The sequence below is a fragment of the Biomphalaria glabrata genome, chromosome 2, assembly GCF_947242115.1.
Source record: "Biomphalaria glabrata chromosome 2, xgBioGlab47.1, whole genome shotgun sequence".
Lineage (NCBI taxonomy): Eukaryota > Metazoa > Mollusca > Gastropoda > Planorbidae > Biomphalaria > Biomphalaria glabrata.
Genome location: NC_074712.1, coordinates 21,234,804 through 21,254,143, shown reverse-complemented (window position 1 = coordinate 21,254,143; position 19,340 = coordinate 21,234,804). Strand labels below are relative to the sequence as shown.

The 19,340-nt window shown below is 33.1% G+C and overlaps 2 protein-coding genes across 5 annotated transcripts in view; both read right to left on the bottom strand.

The window, feature by feature from the left end:
* The window catches only part of LOC106057162 (ribosomal L1 domain-containing protein 1-like), a 187,793-nt gene that overhangs the window by 155,874 nt on the left and 12,579 nt on the right, over positions 1-19,340 (bottom strand). The gene's annotated exons all lie outside the window — the stretch shown is intronic.
* LOC106051656 (regulator of G-protein signaling 7-like) overlaps positions 192-19,340 on the bottom strand; it is a 39,887-nt gene continuing 20,738 nt past the window's right edge. For 2 of the 4 annotated variants that reach the window (XM_056022027.1, XM_056022028.1), the window contains exons 4-16: positions 17,600-17,651; positions 17,446-17,510; positions 15,860-15,936; positions 15,575-15,656; positions 12,944-13,045; positions 12,486-12,547; positions 12,221-12,334; positions 11,577-11,780; positions 11,324-11,419; positions 11,098-11,226; positions 10,531-10,701; positions 9,470-9,505; positions 192-7,348 (exon numbers count right to left, since the gene is read on the bottom strand). In XM_056022027.1, the coding sequence (XP_055878002.1) occupies positions 7,150-7,348; positions 9,470-9,505; positions 10,531-10,701; positions 11,098-11,226; positions 11,324-11,419; positions 11,577-11,780; positions 12,221-12,334; positions 12,486-12,547; positions 12,944-13,045; positions 15,575-15,656; positions 15,860-15,936; positions 17,446-17,510; positions 17,600-17,651 (1,389 nt within the window). In that variant the 3' untranslated portion in view covers positions 192-7,149. Of the gene's footprint in view, positions 7,411-9,469; positions 9,506-10,530; positions 10,702-11,097; positions 11,227-11,323; positions 11,420-11,576; positions 11,781-12,220; positions 12,335-12,485; positions 12,548-12,943; positions 13,046-15,574; positions 15,657-15,859; positions 15,937-17,445; positions 17,511-17,599; positions 17,652-19,340 lie in introns of all 4 variants that reach the window. The other 2 variants (XM_056022030.1, XM_056022029.1) reach the window with 2 other exon arrangements.

The following is a 19,340-nucleotide window of genomic DNA, read 5'->3' as shown; positions in this document are numbered from 1 at the left end:
CATTGATTTTTGTTTTAATTTTTCACTTTATTAGTCAGATTATCCTTTCCTTTATTAGACATCAATGTTCTTTAGTAGCTCTGAGTTATCCCTATATCCATATTAAAACCTAAATCTTGCCCCCATTCAAAGAGCTATGTGGTTTCTCATATTTATTGAACAGACTACTAAATGAAAGAGAAAAATTCTGGTTCATAATCTCTACATCTGTTTTAATCTGTGACATTTTAATCTGTTGTAAAAGAAAAAACTATGGACCCAACATACATGAGATAAAACCATGTTGAATGTGAGTTCTTTCCTGATGTTAACACATGCTAACCATGAAGACATCAACAGGTGATACATTAAACATGTTACACAAGTGTTGACTAACAGTGACCCTTCATGAGTATTACTTTTAGAAACTATTATTAGCTGAAACAATGAAGGAATATTGATCGTTACAACTTAAAACATTTTTCACTTTTTATCATTGAATCACATTTGAAAAGAGAAATAAATAATACTAAAATTAGCAATAGATCGTTTTGCACCAATCAACAAGAGCAGTTTTTAATTGACTTGTATTACTAGTCAAAAAAAAATTTACAATATTAGTTTAGTAAAGAAAATGTTCATATGCATCAAATTGAAAACCATTTCCAAAATGATTAACATGGAACTCCATAAGAGAAAAAAGGAAAAATGAGTGGCCAGTTCGGTCTCTCAGAGGAATATTTTTTGTTTGCTTACACACAACTGCATAATTCAAATGGATGTTTTGAAAAGAACAAAACATTTTTGCATACAATTACATAATTTGTCAAATTCTCAGTGAATGTGTGTGTACGATGAAACTATTTACATCAATGTGAATCAACAGCTACTTTACTAAGCAGTACACCAACTGGTCAAGCACAGAATTACTGGTGGTCATTTGGAAATAGGACAAAAACAAAAAGTTTTCTATAGAACAAAATCTGGACTGTCAATGTTTATTGACATGTATAAACTAGTCCACAGTAAGGCAAATAGAAACTACACTCTACATGTAAGTTAGCATCACCAAAGTAGTCCTCTAATTTTTTTTTTCCAACACAAATTTTAGTTATACATCAACATGAGTTCATCACACATACCATCTGCTGAATGTGTTGTCTCAAGCTATGTTGTGTTGCTAATGGAGAATACTAATATGTAAATCAACTAGTGAACTAGCTAAAACAATAAGGCAAATGTTAACAATATGAGATGACAGCCACTACACACTCAACAATTCAGTTGTCTCTAGACCACAACAGGTGGTTGGGGAGGGGGGGGGGGGCTAGACTGCAAAAAAAACAACAACAAAAAAAACAATACACTGGTACTGCTTGATCTGTCACTAAGTTTAAAAAGAACAAAAAATAACTAATGCAATTTTCAAATGAACTCTTGACCTTACTAAAAGGACACCCCCGTACTTGTTTGCCATTCCTGACTTGTAAAGTTAGTTACTTTTATATTATCTCAATAGTTTATGAGAGGGAAAACTGTATTAGCTCTAGAGTTTTTATAGTGACCATTAGAATGCTACACATTTGGGTGGTAGTGTTTTGGTTAACATTTCAAACAGGCTGCTGCAATGGTATTTCATTCGTGACATGAATTTCAGCCTAGCTTAACATTAAAACATTTTTATCACTCAGGACATATTAAAATCATGTAGAATGTTCCACCTAGATGGTCTCTCTATGTATAAATATAATATACAAAACATTAGTATAAAGTACAAATAAAATATGATGATGACCTATTTAGAAATGTAGTCAGGACAGCTTCATATTATTGTACATTCTAAGCTGTTTCTCGCTAGTACTCATGAAAACAAATCTTATACTGGTATTAATAAAAGCCCTTTTAGGAAGAGAAAGTCTACACTTTTATTGAGGTCAGGAAGCAATTTGGTTTGGCAGTATGTTGGGATTAAAAACAATAGCAATGAACAAATATTGGGTCTCATTTATGGTTCTCAGTAAATAGATCTAGATCAGGCATGTCAAACTCGTTAAGGTGTATGGGCTGCATAAAAAATTACTATATCCTGAGGGACCGCAGCCAAAAATCAGTTGCAAAACAGCTTACTAGTTTTATGTAAATTAGAAACAATACAATAGAATACAATAATTAATGGCATAACTGTCCCTTAGTTAGCTAAATTTGTAATAACACTTCATAATTAAAAATTACTATGATTGCGCATATTTTTCTTTGTCCTGATGCTTGACATCTTTTCTGTGATACAAGTTTATTAATATCTGGTGGAAGTTTGTTTGCCACTGACACTATCATCACTGATGACAAATTTTGATCAGATAATCTCGAACGGTGAGGTGATTTGTAGCTTTCATTATAGAAAAGAGCTGCTCACAGAGATCAGTGCTTGCAAAAATAGCTAGAATTCTGGCTGCAAATTTCCGCAATTCAACGTACCGTTTAGTAAATAACTAAATTTTGGCTCAGCCACTTCTATATACTTCGATTTTAACAAAGAATCTAACTGCTATTCTATCAGCTCTAGTTGCACATTACCAGCAGCATTTTCAGAAGCGAATGAAAATGGAGATAAAAACAAGGAAAATTCTTGCTCGTATGAAACAAAGTCATGAAAACGGCCAGTGGAAGCATCTACTAACGATTCCAGGTGTTACCAAATGTTGTAGCCGTATTTAATCTTTTTAGTTCCTGACACGTTGAGAAGTGAAAATTTCTTCATATTTGGTTTATCCAGTCGTAATTTTGCTTGAAAGCACTTCACATCATCACATGCAGTTGTGACAATTTAGTCTTTACTTTGAAGTTTCAAATTCAAGTCTTGCAGGTGACCAGTGAAATACTGGAAAAACCAAATCCTGAGTGCATTCGTCAGTATGGAAATGTTCAACAGGTTCACCTTTCATGTTCAGAAACAATACAATTTCTTCACGCAGTACAACAAATCTCTTCAATTCTTTATGACAGGACAGCCAGCCAATTTCGTGTCCAATGTCATTCAGAAACATTGAAAATTGGCGATGATTTAAGCCACGGGCACGAATAAAATTGATAGTGACTGAAACTAGTCTTATGACATGTTGAAATTGTAATTGCTTTGTGCGTTATGTTTCTTAGTGAATGATGCACTGAAAATGAGCAAATTTAAAATTAGCATTAGTCTCTCTTATTTTTGCAAGTAGCTTTGCATCAAAACCATTTCATAATGGTTAGTGCGCCATCCGTTGTTAGACTAGCTAGCTTTACCAAAGGTTAATTGTACTGCATATCACCTGTTATTTCTCAAAAACATTCTCACTTGTTGTGGCGTTATGTATAGAACAAGTAGCTCCTCATGTATCTTAAAATTCTTGTCACAGGTCCTTATGAGTATAGCCAACTGTGCTACACCCGTTACATCAGTTGACTCATCGAGAGCCAATGAAAATAATTCAAAATCTATTTTGTTCTTTAATTGTTCACGCGAGCTGATTGACATGTCATTTATTCTATCTGCCACAGTGTTCCTAGTTAATGCTATTTCCATGAATACTTTCACCTTTTCTGGACAAATTACTTCGGCAGCTTTAACGATACACTCCATAAAATTCCTTTCACTAAATGATTTGCTTTGGCTTGCAATTAAGTTTGAAAAATGTAGCTGGTTTTCAATGCAGACTCAATTTCGTTGTTCAGTTTAACAAATACCATTTTTCAATTCAAGTAGCTTGTCTTCTTTTATTTTCCAGTTTAACATTATTTATAATTTTTTAGGTGGCCAAGCGGGCCGCATGCGGCCCCCGAACGCTGTGTTTGACATGCCTGATCTAGATGCAATGAAAACATTGTCAAGTAATTTCAAATCAACACATCTTTGTGCACCTCTCAGATACAATCAAAGCCACTGTAAAATTATATCAAAAGCCTTTATGTACTCCTTTTTTTTCAAAAAAAATGTAACACTAGATATTATTAGCTTTGTCTAGTTCTAGCATGTGGGCCATCATCAGCAATGGGAATCCTAATACATTAATCAAATACATGTGTAGCCTAGACAAAGTATTGGATTATTCTAACAATCCTAACCTGTCCCATGAATATATTTACAGATGTCAATTCAAATAATTTCCTTTGTAAAATCCACAGTTTTTGTTGTGATAAATGATCTGGTTACTGGTAGCTCCAGATCATACAAATGTTCAACTATTGATTAACATTAGCTACAGATTTCATTGTTAGTCATTGTCAACAGAGCATAAGAGCAGTTCATTACATTCAATAGTTTTTCTAAACAAAAGTCTTGAGTTGAGAGTACACTTTAGAGGGGAATACTTTGATTAAAAAAATGATTTTTAAAATCAAATTTTACAATGGCTAGGCAAAGAGTCTAATGTTAAGCTGCTCTGTTCCATACTGGTATGATAACAATAAATAGATCATGGAGGTATGCCAGAGTAAAAAAAATAAAATAGAAAAGATCTTAAGTAGGAAATTTAAACAAGGGAGATTGGTGGGGGTTGGGAGGTCAATTATGGGACAAAAACACTACCAAAAAAGTAGTGCAGTCTTAGTGAACATGATTAGACATCATCAAATATGAGGAGATTGTCTGTCACTCAAAATAGAAAACAAAGGATTAATTTGAGCTTTTAATAGTAGCTATGTGAGATCATAGAATTAAAACTGGCTACATTATGCTATAAAACAAATACTAAGCTGTAACAAATTAATGATATTAATTATACACTTTTTATCAACAAAACAGTGTCTGAAAATAACAAGAACAATATCAACAATATCCTCATCCTATGCTAGGGATAATATAATGTCTGACTAATGGCACAGTAACAAAATAAATTAATAAGGAAAAAAGGAATGTTGGAGAGTGACTCCATAAAAAAAAAATGAAGCATCACAGAAATGAAAGTATATTCCTATCCAGACCTACGGTAGCACCAATGGTAAACAATATAATCATGCCTTACTTTTAGACGTGGTTAATACTATGTGTAGCAGAAAATACATGATTAAAGACTATTATGAAATAGTTTACAAAAAAACAAAAACATTTTCTTTCAAAAGAGTAAAACAAAATCCACATACCATGTATTTGGAAAAAAAAAAAGACTAGCATGATTTCTTGTGTTTACTGTAGTTCTAGATGTAAATACTAGTATGTTTTAATTCAGCTAGTTACCTCTGGTCCTCACTGATAAGCAGTTTCATGTCAACTACTTTCATAAGGAAATCACTGGCATACAATGACAGGTCAGTTTGATGGCCTTCTAATCACTGGTATGTAAGCTCTATAGTTACTGTTGGGATGTGCACACTTTGTTCAACAGTGGTCAGTTTTAAAAACATATTTTAAAAAAAAATCACAATTCAGAAAGGCCCTAAAAAAAATACTGGAGGACATTCAAATAGCAAAAGACTAACAATATCATAAAAAAAAAAAATTAGCCAAGCTGTCACTAATAACTGATCACTAAAGTGACAAGGTAATGTACAATTCCTATGGAAATGCAACAACTTAGCTACAATGGTAATACCATATCACAAGTCTGACTAGAGAAACAAATAAATAGACTGTTTGATTTGATCCTATATGGTGTACAATATGAAAAATGTTAGAAATTCCTTTCTTTCTCTACTAATCAATTGATAGATATGCTGTAATATTACAAGTAGCATATCTACTTCATCACTTTAGAAAGAGTTTGTAACACCTTCAATACTTCATTATTTATAGCAATAACAAATCTACATACAAATTACTGTACAGACTTCAAAAAATTGTCAACATAGCAATAAAAAAAAAATAAATCCACCAATGGACTAGATATTAAAAGTAACAATAACATGCAATATACAAAAGATAAAAAAAGGGTTGAAGCTGTAGAGCTCTGTACAACTCAATGGAAAGATTTTCTGTCACCTTCTTTTCTAGACAGAAATGTCATATTTAGGGGGAAAAAAGCATTTAATGAGTCTTGCTAAATCACATGAAAAAATGAGCTGTTTGTGGATTAGAACAAAATTGGTGCAAGAGACATAAAAACATTGTGATCTAATCACAGGAAGCAACCACTGCAAATGTTGCCACACAGCAGTCAAGGAACTCTGTGCACTATGTGTCATTTAGTACCAACAAGTGGCCAGTCAAGACTTTCTTCTAAATTTTGAATTTACTTCAGCTACTACTGATATTTTGCATGGCCAAACATGTCAACAGTGGCTTTCCTTGTTGAAACTAGGGTTCACATAATATGCAAACCAATGTGAGGTTCCAATACAGTCTTTCGGAAACTCTGAACAAAACCACCTAAGCCACTCAAAAAGGGATAACCTACAGAATAGAATCCTGAATGGTGCCAACTTTATAAAGTTATTATACAAAAAAAGTGAACATTTTAGCTTTAACATTCTTTGGTTGTAAAAAATTCCATTCTATTAGCTGACATTGAAAACAGAAATGTTTTTATTGTAACATTCCCTATACAGAAAAAGTAAAATTCTTCTAAATGGTGTTGTTTGTAAATGTTTGTTGTTCATCGAATGCATAGCTGAATGAGACATGATGGTAGAGGAGGGAATAACTCAAAGATGAATAGAAATGTGGTCAACAAATTTTGCTCCATGAAGTGTTCACATTGTACCCGTAATGATTTGGTGTCTGTAGATCAATCACGTCAGCAATCTCATCATTGTTTTTTTTTCCTTTTTGTATTTTAAATAAACTTTAGAAATTTAGAAAATTTCTTCACTTCAAGATCCTGCATTTCAACTAATCTTGAGTCCCCTAGTAAGAAATATATATCTTTATAGAAACAATGAAAAAGGTTGCCAAATGTCTTTGAACAAACAATATTGTACACATGATTTCTCCATTAACATTCAGATAAAATTTAAACTAAAATGTAAATGGTGACATCATAAAGTAGTAGCTTTACTAATGCATACAGAAATAGACTGTTTTCAATGTAATTCATTAGGCAAAAAGCCTACACACTCTTTCAACCAGAACATAGTATAAGCACGGATGACAACAAAATTTGCATTTAAAATGTGTATTTGTTTTCACTAGAATGTACAAGCCTGCAACCCTGAAAATAAGAGAGTAAAAGCTATTTGAGTTCAACTTAAAATTTCTAGTTAATCCACACCTTCCCATGGAGCCACAACATTAGTCTTGCTTGGCACAGCTATAGCTAGACATGATGGTCCTTCGTTTTGACTGGAGTCTGCAACATGGACAGAAGATATTTTTGGCACTTCCAGCTGCTTACTTTTCCTTGGACTGCCTTGAGGTGACCTTAGACTATGGCGAGCTACCAGATTGGGTGATGTGTCGCTGTCGAGTTCAAGAGTTATGGAGTCAATGAGGAGTAAAATTCGTTACAACTTTTTACAACGCTAAAAGAATAGACAAGAAACAAATAGGGCACTCAAACTAGTCTACCAATAAATAAAGCAAGGGCAGTAAATAAGGGAAACATAAGATTTCTACACAAAAATAAGGTGAACAAAAATGACTTTACAATGTCTGTGTTATGACATGATTAGGAATTAGTTATTTGTCTCGGGAATAGGGTAAAGTTTTACTTAGCGACGATGACGTAAAGTTGGTTAAAAAAAAAGAACGCTGTAAGTGACGCTAAAAGAAGACGCTTCTTGTAGAGCAGTAGAATAGATACAGATTTTACGGACATAGCTGACATCGGACGATTCCCTTCTTGATTATTAAATATATTTGTAGAACAACTACATATTTGATTGTTTCGGCCTTTCGCCGGTGTTACTGAAGTAGTTTGAGTTACGCATTACTTCCAGTCAGACGTAGATCTACACTAGATATTCATTTGAAACAACAACATCAAGGCAACCAACTTTCTAAAGGGTGGGGCCGCTATCACTTAATTTTTTTTTTTTTACTCAATAGTTTTTTTTACATGATATCCAACATTTGAGTCAGACTTCTTTAAATCAAATGCTTATATGGAACACAATCTGAGCAGCAGGTCCAAGTTCTATGAAAGAGTTGACTTGTTTCATGGTTCATTTTCTTAGTTATAATGTTTGAACAGGACAACTTCCTTAAACTAGTACTAAGTGACCTACAGGGCTAAAATGAAATACATTCTATAAAAGCATTTAGAAATGTAACTGGAAAACAACCTGAAGCTATATTAAGTTTCAATCATGTTTTAAGAATCAACTCTGAAGAGGATTAGACATTGGATAAAATTATCATGCCACTCTGCTGTTTAAAAAAAGTGTTTGATTCCTGTTATATGTTTATTTTTAATTCTTGTGTAAAACAAAACCCTACTATTTGTTTCCAAGAAATATTTCAGATATATTTATAAATATTAATATTTGTGGCTATGATACAATTAGAAGTGAATGATATATATGTGAATATGATATATACATTGAACAATTATATCAAATAATAATAATAATAATAAGGCTTGTCTTCGAGTCACAAATAAAATTAACTATAATTACACAGGTTTAAGAGTTGACCTGACCTAAACACTGATATTTAGAACTTGTTTGACTTTTATTGAGTGGATTCCAAGATATACCGGTAACAAGGTTTGAATGTGGTTCTCAGAAAATGGTTTTACACTGTATTTAGGGCTGACAGTGATTTAGTTACTCATGGATTATAAAGAAAACCATCAACACTACACAATGTAAACAGAAATGCAAATTTCATAAAACTTAACATGCAGATACTGATTAAAAATAAGCAATAACATGAACATTTAAGGCATTTTGTATTTGTATGACACACAGCCTTGAAAAAGCAATGCACTGATAGCCAGTAAATAAACACATGTAGGCATGCAGTAACTCTACTGTAATAGATTTGTTACTATTCTTGAAGGATGAAATAATCAGGATTTCTTTACTAGGCTTTTGATGTTAGCCAAATCATGATATGTGAACTTGAATCATGAACTAAATAGAAGGGTGGTGAAGATTTGTCAGCTTGACCAATGGTGCATTAAACAAGTTCTTGGTCATTTCAAATTCATAGAGAAGCATAGATCACTAAGTCTGTCCTTTTTGTTTGAAACTTTGTTTTATGTATTTATGTGCCTTGAGCTTTCAACGTGTACATTCACAGCACTTACATATTAAATTATTATTAGAACGAACAATCTGTGACAGTAGTTTTACGTAGTTACTGTTTCACCAATAACATGCTTAAGTGATGCATTTAACCAAGTGATCTTCACTGACATTGCCTAAAGCAGGTAACCATCTTTTTACATAGACCATCATATATAATGGTCTTAATTTTATACTATATATCTGTGGTACAAACTGCAGTGGTCAAAAAGATTTTAAGAAAAGTTTGTTGGTTTTTTTTCCTGCAAAAATTCTGAATGGTTTAATATACCAATGTTTCACTATAGAAAACACGGAACATAAAGTATTTAGGGTTGGTAAATAACACTACCTTGCAATACTGCTGTCTGATGAGTTGGCATCTCTCCTGAAAATAAGAATTATGAGTAAAGCATCACAGCAAACTTGTACATGCAGGGACCATATAAATATCATGAGGTGTTTTACCCCCCACCCTACACACACACACATACAGTTTCAAAGGCTCAATAAGCAGAAGTAAATCATTTCTTTCAACCAAGTTAGCATACACCAAACAATGGATCCCATCATTTATAGAATACAACTGAAACTGGTTTCTATTAGAAAATATTTCCAGTGTCAAAGCTTCTCAAATTATTCCAGCGTTTACTTAATATTTTATAATATGAAGACCAGTGTTAAGAACAAAAAAAATAAGTGTTTGGATTAGAATAAAACTCATATATTTATATCTCAGGTAGTTTTTTTTTTTTTATATACATTTAACAAATTAAATTCCAATCATTAAACAAAGATCATTAGAATGTGGTGGATGCTCATGTAATGTGTTTCTGATAATAAGGTGCTTGAAAGAATTATTTCATTGAAACAGATATCTGTATGTCCTACTGAGAATACCAAGCCAAATTTGTTGACCTCTTTTACAAACCAATTTGATTGTAATCAGTGTGTGGATGTAAAGGTCCCTTTCACATCTAAAGGTCTAAAGCAAGTAATGTCAATGTTTCTAGTGTTACCTGAGTGCAATAGGATCAACAGACTCTTGAATTTCATGAAATTTAGAATAAAAAAATTCTGGCTATTTGAAACTCAAAACTATAGAACCTCTTTTTGGAAGCTTCATCGTTTGACTATAATACCACAAATATATGGTCAGTACATTATAAACAGTAAATTACATATAATCTGAGGCTATGTTGAGATAACTTGTAACCACTGTCATTTATTCCAATTGTTTAAAACCCTGGACCTACAGTGAAGCAGAAAAACCAATGGAAAAAGCTAATCATGCATCTACATTTTTTTTTTTAGTCTACTAAAAAAACAAAACAAAATTCCACTCGTTAAAAAAAATTAAATAAAAAAAAAAACTTGCAACCAAGAATGAAATGATTTGTCTCCCCTAGTTACCTGAGCATTACAGCAGATTTATCTTCCAGCTCTCTTAGATTGCCAGTACTGTAAGAATGGTGAGCTACAGCAGCATTGTCTATGTCAGCATCATTCCCAGCACTTCCTCTGCGCTTAGGTTTGGGACTTGGAGTTAGTGTGTTTTTCTTACGTGACCCAAAACTAAAGAACCTATAATGGAAGGAATAAACAAAAAGTTAAAATTATCAATGATCTAGCCTGAAAATATCTTTAAACTACAAAATGAGAACAATAACTTATGAGCTGATGATCTAGAATCAATGTTAAATCCTATTTCATATACTGGTGAAAAATAAAATAAAAAAAAACCTAATGATACAGTGTGCAGAGAATGAATCAGACAAACATATATGTAAACAAATGTTGAGGTAAGAAAACAAATTGTACAAAATTAGCTATGGTTAATTTAGGTCACACTAAAAAATATCTAATTAACTTAGGATATCATAAAGACATAGCTCTTCTTTGCTATCAAAATAATGTTAGTAGCTTATAAACATAACTATAAACTAATAGATAACTATATAGAATAAAATGTTGATTGACTTTTTCTTTCCTCCAGGTTGTCCAGCATTGGTCAAAAGAGCTTTGTATTGATCAGAGCGCAAAAAACGCTGATATGTGTCTTTCTTCATCAAAGAAAATATCTGTTCTTGCGCACTATCAAATGTAAACCTGAAATTGAGAATTTGTTCAGTCACTTTATTGTCCAGGAACTTGTACCAAAAATGGGTAGTCAAAGATTCAGAACAAAAGAGTATTTGGTAGATACCTGTTTGGCTTTGGGAGCTTCATATTTTTCTGTACTTCTTCACTACATCGACTGTCGATATTGATTTGATGAGGTGCTCCATCCGTCAAAAACTCCCTTTCAGAAAATAAATGTGAACCTTAAGTTCATGTTGTAACATCTTCATGCTTTTAATAACAACTAGCAAGAATTATTTTTTAAGTAAAAAAAATTGATTTGTATAATGTTTAAAAATGAAAAATAACTGGGTAAAAAAAACAAAACAATTTATTACTCAGCAATCTTCAGAATACGGTTTTCCACTTCTGACTGACGACAAAACTTTAAGGCTTCACAAGCACACCAAAAGCTGAAATTTTCATGGCTATATTCCTTAAGAAGAAAATTTTCAAATTCATATCTGCCTCGTGGATCTGATATTAATGCCTGCAAGCTATAAGACCATTTCCTAATTCTTTGCTCTGTAGGAATCTCTGTACTAAATGATAAAAAAACATTTTGTTTGATGTTTTATAAATACTAATATTTTTTAACATCAATTAAACAGTAGAAAGAAGTGGTTTTAAAGATATTTGGTCTATAAATACAAAAAATGTAGAAATATTTTTTTAAAACATGCCATAATTGCTAGGTGTAAAAGTTGTTTACTAAATATGAATAAAAATAAATGCAATAAGTGTTAAGATTCATTACGCTAGAGCATTCTCTCATATCTCTTCCCTGACAAAAGTTACAGATGAAAAGAGCGTCAAAAATTACAAAATTTCAACAAAACATATTGAGATAAGTTATATACTACTTTTTTGCTCCTGTTTCTGACTTAATGACTTTGCTCCAGGCACAGAATCTGCATTAATATGTATTATTAGCATATTAATCTAGTTAACTATAAGAGAAAATAATATAAACATGATTTACTTGTTTTCGCTGATTTCAAAATATGTGGTATCATCTGATATCCATGGATTGGATGGCATAGGTGGTGTCAGTAGAGGATCCAGATCAAAATATTGTTCAGTAAAATGTTCTAAACTGAAAAACAAAAAAATACAATTATTTGCTTTCTATAATTTTCAGAATTAAGGCATTTTTAAAATATAAACAAATGTTTTTAACAAAGTAGAAGATGCAAATGTCTCTACAAAATCTGCATTATTACATATTTACTTATTCTATAACATACTTTTCAACAGCTTTAGAAGTTTTCACACGACATATATTGATCGATCGATGCAAATATTTAATCTGTAGAATATATTTTGTAAAGATAATAAGTAAAGAAAATGGTAAATAGCATTAGACATTCTGAACAATAATATTTGGTTTGTAGCCTCAAATAGTGAAAACAATTCAAGGTGCCCATTTTGTGACAATGTCATTTGATGAAGAAGGTTACATTTAGCTTTTTATTACAAAGTAAACTTAAGAGATGTCATTCTAAAGGTTTTATAATTAAAAAATCAAAGATTTTTGGCAAAGTTATGAGCCTTTATTATCATTGTTTTTTTTAAAGAATGTTTATATCAATGTGAATCCAATTATTATGATTGAATTTTTACCAAGGTCTGTTAAGTTTGATAGACATTAGTACAAAAAGCTATTATCATTTTAAAAAATAAAGATCTGCATTTAATTGCTTACTTCTTTTTGAAGAAGATCTTTGTTTTTTTTCCTCCTGGCAGCCATTTGACTGGGTTGAAAATTTCTTTTTGGTCCCTCATCTAATGTTTTAATGCATCCAGGCTAAAAAAAAAAGACTTTTAATTCATTTAATTCAACCAAAAATCTGTTGTTTTCTTAATAGTTGACATCTATAGATTTATTTTTTATTTTTTTATTGAGTTATTATTATGAAAAAAAAAAAGAAAAATTGAGCTGATACACCTGTATAGTGAGAACTCTTCTTCATGACAGTGAGAGCTATCAAGAGCATAGATTTAGTGCTTTTCACTTGCACTGCACTGGAGGGATCATGTCTCCTATCCGAAAATTTGGAAATAGACCAATACACACAGTATTTACGCTCTTTTAAAACACAGAGAAGACTAAGTTGGCTCGCACATGTCACGTGCATGCGAATTCCATAGGAGATCCCCTATGCTCAGCTTGTGGCAGTAAATCACAAAGGACACCCAGGACTAACCTACAGAGATGTTTGCAAGCAAAATCTGAGAACTACAGGCATCAATGAAAGTATGTGGGAGGAAATGGCCCAAGATTGGACAGGATGGAGGCAGACTGTGCTGGTACAAACTCGAGAGCAAAAGGAATAAAACAGCTTCAGACAAAAGAATGAAAAAAAAGCCACCCCATCAGATAGTCTTAAAACAGGTGCTTTTGCATGCACAAACTGTGGCAAATTTTACCACCCAAGAATTGGCTTGTTTAGTCTGTCACCTGACAAAATAGGGTGAAATTTCCTGACAAAATAGTGTGAACTTATATAATCCATACCAGATTTTAGTAAGTGAATCCCCTGGACAGGATTTTTGTGAGGACCCCATATCCTCTTCAAGCTTAATATTAAGATCCTAAAATATGTTATATCTGTGAAGAAAAGAAATAGAACACTTGAAAATGTAATCTCTTTTTCCTTATTTTCTCTGTTTAAGAGTCTTGCACTGTTGTAAATCTGGCCATGCATATAATGCTATGTGTGTCTAACTTCCATCACACAGATATCAAAGTCATTTGTTCCACCAGCTGATCTAAATTATGCCTTCAAAGAATTAAATGGTGCTTTGGCAGATGTATATAATTTGTATGACTACTGGAAGGACAATTATGATAGTCATCAAAACAAAACTGCAGAGTAAGTCTGAGATTTTCTGTAACATTATGGAATGTTAGAGTTTGAGTACAGGACATCTCCACAAACAAAAAAATCAGCACCAGGTGTTAAATCAGTTGTCTATTGACAGTCATCACCCCACTGAATACAAGCTGATCAGTCACTTCCTAAGCAAACAGGAGTACCCAGAGAATGCTGGAGAACAAAGCAAAACTGTATGGAAGAATAATTACCTCCAACTTAACAGATGTCTTGCAAATATATTCTCAATGTATGACAACAAGCCACTGTTGGAGTGGCAGTGACATTGCAAAGAATTTGACTCTGTGAAAGTCCTTATTACAAATCTGACAAGTATGGAAGTATTATTCTATATGTCAACAATGTTTGGTGTCGGTGCGTAGGTTATGGCATTCTTGCACCAATGTGTATTAAGTGCACTATTTTTGAACGCACTTTCTTTTTGTTGCCATGCTTGTAAGCTGATGGAGTGTTTTTGTTATGCTGGTGTAACGTTTGTTGAGATTCTTATGTGTTCCCCTGTTTAGGGTGAGTATCTAAGGCATAACTGCGTTTCACAGTTGTTTCGATGCCATAGTGATAGTCTACTAGACCTTTTTAGTTTGTCTTTACTTTGTCTTTACAGGGAGTAAGTATGGGATTGGAGTTCTACACTAAGTACTAGATTCAGCAGTGTGTTTTGGTGTGATTGCGAGCATTTATGTGTCACGTGGTCGGATAGCAAGGTGTAGAATTATTGTTTAATTAATAGATCCACAATATTAGAATGTTCCAAATTCAATGTCATTACTCCATTAATTTACCGTCATAACTTATATTCATAGCATTAAATATTTACATTGTCAACAGTGAGTCACTTATTTATTTGTAAGCACGAAGGTGCCTGGTTGAATGTCAGGGGCCCGGGCAAACGAGCTAAGGCCTTAACATAAACCTGACAGTTGGGGGCTCGTTTTTCAAGTGCATTTTTAAAAAATATAAATTAATATGATATATCTAATTTATTAATTTTTGCCTATAATAAATTGTGCTGTATTATATTTGCTTATTTATATTTTACAATGTCTAAAGTATTCACTGAAAAATGATAACATTAAGATAATAAATAAATAACGCTCTTTTGTTGTTTGCTATTTTGTTAGGTGACTTAGGTCACGGTTTAGTCACATTCGATTTTGCCTGGACTCAAGAAAAAACCAGAACTAGTGATTCCTCTGGGCGCATCCATTGTCTTTCATGACTGAAGGAGCCATATTATACTTTTGAATCAGAGAAGTGTTCTGAAGACTGTGGCTAAATGTAACCTAGTCAGGACTACTGAACTGAATGTCTCTATGCAACTGCCTTCATGATTGGTTTATGTGTGAGGTTATGAATAAATTTCTCTAAGCTCTACATTGTGTCCTTCCTGTCTAAAAGAATGTTTAGCAGAATATTATTTAACAAAAGCTTTCACTCACAGGTGGTCGATGTATTCTCCAAAATGCACGTTCTTGGCTGTCCATAATGGCTTTGTCTGTCCTTTTTTTTTCTTTTGCAATTCTGTAAAAAAAAAAATATGCTCAATATTTTTATCTCCACTCTAAGATAAATTGAACAGATGACAACATTTATGGCATGTTAAAACAGCAGTATACAGATTGTACCATCTAAACAGTAATGTAATTAAAAACAAAATAAAAAATTAAATTATCTAATAAAATGTGACAAACTCTAATGTAAAACAGTCCCACAATTTAGCTTACTTGACTTGATCCTGAGCCTGGGCAACAATGAAATCCCATTTATCACATAACATAGTCTGAAGTTTTGTTAAACTTGCCTGGAAATGAAACAAAAATACTAATGATAACAAACTGAAATGGCATTTTGCACTGATATACTGTGGCAACACTATTAGGAATATCATAATGCTGCTACATTCAATTAGCATGTTACCTAGAAGTTGTGATTTGTGTATGATCCAGGAACCTATCAAGTATAATGCCTGGTTATGTACTACTGATGAAAAGGATGTAATTGAGTAAATGACATTTATAGGGGAAAGAAAAAGACTTGTAATAGATGCTAAGAATACAGGCCACATGAACTGTTGTGACAGACTTATTTATTAATTTATAACCAGGTAGATCTGCCAGAGATTACTATTGCACTATATAAATTAAAATAAATAAATGGCTAGGCTGAGGCCATAGAATATACTTCTGCTTAATAGCCAGATGAATTGATGTTTAAATAGTTTCTATACTTAGCAATTATTTCTTTTTCCCTTGCCTCAGCATTTTTTTTTCCATGTTCCATCAGTATTTTGAATGAAGCATAAATATCTCTACTGGCAACCAAGCTTAAACTACAACCTTTGACTACAGTCAAATCAGGCTGTACATTCTGGACAACTGTTTAAATGTTAGCACAATGTTTTACATGTTTTGGTGTTGTGGACTGTCATTGACTTGTAGCACCAAACTGCTGGTAGACAACTAAACCACTGTAGGCTAATTATATCTTAACTTATAAAAAAACCCTGAAATAACTTTTTTTGTGAACAATATTATATATAACTTTTATGACAATACAGACAAAATCAACTTGAGAAGAAATGAAATAAATGACTTTAGTAATCATATAAAATGGTATTCTGAACAAAATCTAACTCACTACAAAAACATGTCTTTTCACTCTAGCATTCTGGTGTCATCTGTCGTACTTAAGACCACTGACAACAATGCCGCTTATGTTGCATCATTCACACTACATAGCCACTAACCTATCACAAACCTCTTCCCACCGTCACCATAGAAACACACACGCACACTCCATAACATTTGGATGTACCTTCAGATTTGAAGATAATTACATCCTAGCCCAAACCTCCCGCAGGACGAAAGAAGAAGGCAGATGGCAGGGTTTGAATCCGGGACCATTAAATGAAAGTCCAGAGCACATAGCTCAGGACCATGCATCAAAGAATTGAAAGCTAATTTGAATAGCAGAGGCAACTATCTCCCTGCTTAATGTTACTCTTGCCACAAAAAAGGTTTATTTTTTGAAAATCTAAATTGTAAAATTATCTCCGTTTTTTGTAAAATTATGACTTCCTGCAACTTTGCATCATACCGGTATGTACATTTTTTAATGCAAAGATTACATCTGCAACTGCCTATCAAGAGAGTTTATTTATGTTTACATACTAATAAACAAAACACTACAAGAATGTCCATGAACCATCTTGCACCATGATGGCTGCAAAGATGGTACAATGTGGTCCACAGCTACTGTGATCAATACTTTTTAATACAAAAAAATGACATAAAAATGATAAATAAAATACCTGTTCATAATCCTCTAAACCATGTTTTTGTTTATTCCTCATAGATCGTTTCACCAAATGAATTGCTGTTAGAAAAAAAATAAGTCAATCATCATTAGGCTGCTTATAAATTTACAGTTAGGTAAAATCAATAATCTGAATAGAACTGCCTTACCATAAGAGACATTGTCAGGGTCTGCATTTTTTGATGGCCAGTAATAGGGTTTCTGTAAAAGAATAAAAACTAATAGAAAGAACTGTATTCATATTAACACAGAAACCACAAAAACAATACTAGTTGATACCAGTCTTTTGCTACATTTTTGGTTTCTTTGTTGTTTTATTCCCACCAAATGAAGAGTCAATGTGAACACTTTTAGGTTTATATAAGCTGGGCTGGTCCTAACCACTGAAGGACCCTATGTGAAACGGCTTGCGCGGGGCCTAGTCTGAGCGGGGATAAGCATAATGTCAAAAATAAGATTTTGTATTAGAAAAGACATTCATCTTTGCAATAATGTTTTATTAAAGGAAAGTTGACAATGCCGTTTTTTTTTAATCGCGTGTGGGATTGGCACCCCAAAATGATATGGTTACACGAACTTTCACAGAACCCCTACGGTAGGGGCCCTACGACAAAAGTCAAGGCACCCATGAGGATGATTAGTTGTAGCAATAAGGATTCTTTGTCTTCTCCCACTGAACAGTCTGATAGGACCCACAGTACACAAACAATATGTTGTAGCACACTAAAGAAAAAAATGTGCATCCTCAGCCCATTCTAATGCCCTCACCCTTACAAAACTTTAGCACTGTTCCTCTTGTTGAACAGTTGAAATGAAAGGCCTCTTTCAACAATTTATTTCCCCTCTTTTACTTCATTGGGTTTGTCAGTTCTAGATATAGACATTAGATCCAGCCATCCTCTTTAGTCAGCCCTTATTTCAGTCAAACTTCTTTGCCCAATCAGTTGTAGCTTATTAAGCTCTTTTCTTAACCTCTTAATCAGTGCTGCCCCCATAACAGAAATACAAACGCTCACCCCTCTCCCTTAATAAAACAAAACATATACACCTTCTGACCACTGACTCTCTAGTCTAGATCTTGATTTAGCCCTTGTTAAAAACCTTTGTTTGCATTCTCCAAATAAACAGATATTCTGTTCCACAAGTAGTCTAGTAAAAAAGGGCTCAGACAGTGTTTCCAAAAAAAAAAAAAAAAAAAGGGGGGGGGATCAATTGGCTTTTATAAAATGTTATTGTATTTTTTCCAACATGTTTGCTATTAAATTTTAAAAAATATGAGGGGATGTGACATATAAGAAAAGTAAAGTCAGGTCCCCCTTTCAGATCTCTTTAAGAAAAAGTAAATCACCCATTTCAGACATTGCGATCTATAGGGCAGATGATATAAAGGTCATCTGTTTCTGTGGCCTGTGGTTAACAAGGGTGTCATGTGGCCAGCACAACGAATAGTACTCATGCCAGTCACGTCAGGTATAGTCAGCAGGTGACCACCCAGAAGGGTTCTGTCCAGTTCTAGAAGGCCATAAGGTACCCTATGTAAAGAGTGAAGGTATCAGAATCAAGTCAGTCATAACTTAGCGATCTATGATTTAGTACGGTACAACAGAGTTCAACAAGGTACGAAGAAGCCAGTAGAGTTATTATTACAACAGTACAGAGCTTATACGGCGGTTCAGATATCCATGGCAGAACATTTGTACAGTCAGTGTTACATGTTGCCAATTATACATAATTGGCTGTGATTTATTGAACATGAAAGTGTTACGTTAAAGCGCTGAGTTATCAAGTTCTTTAAGTTGGTAGTGTCGTGTGGAGCAGTTTTCAGAGAGCCTGAATAGTGAGATCGTTACAGTATTAACACATTTGTAGCTCAATAATGATGTATGCATC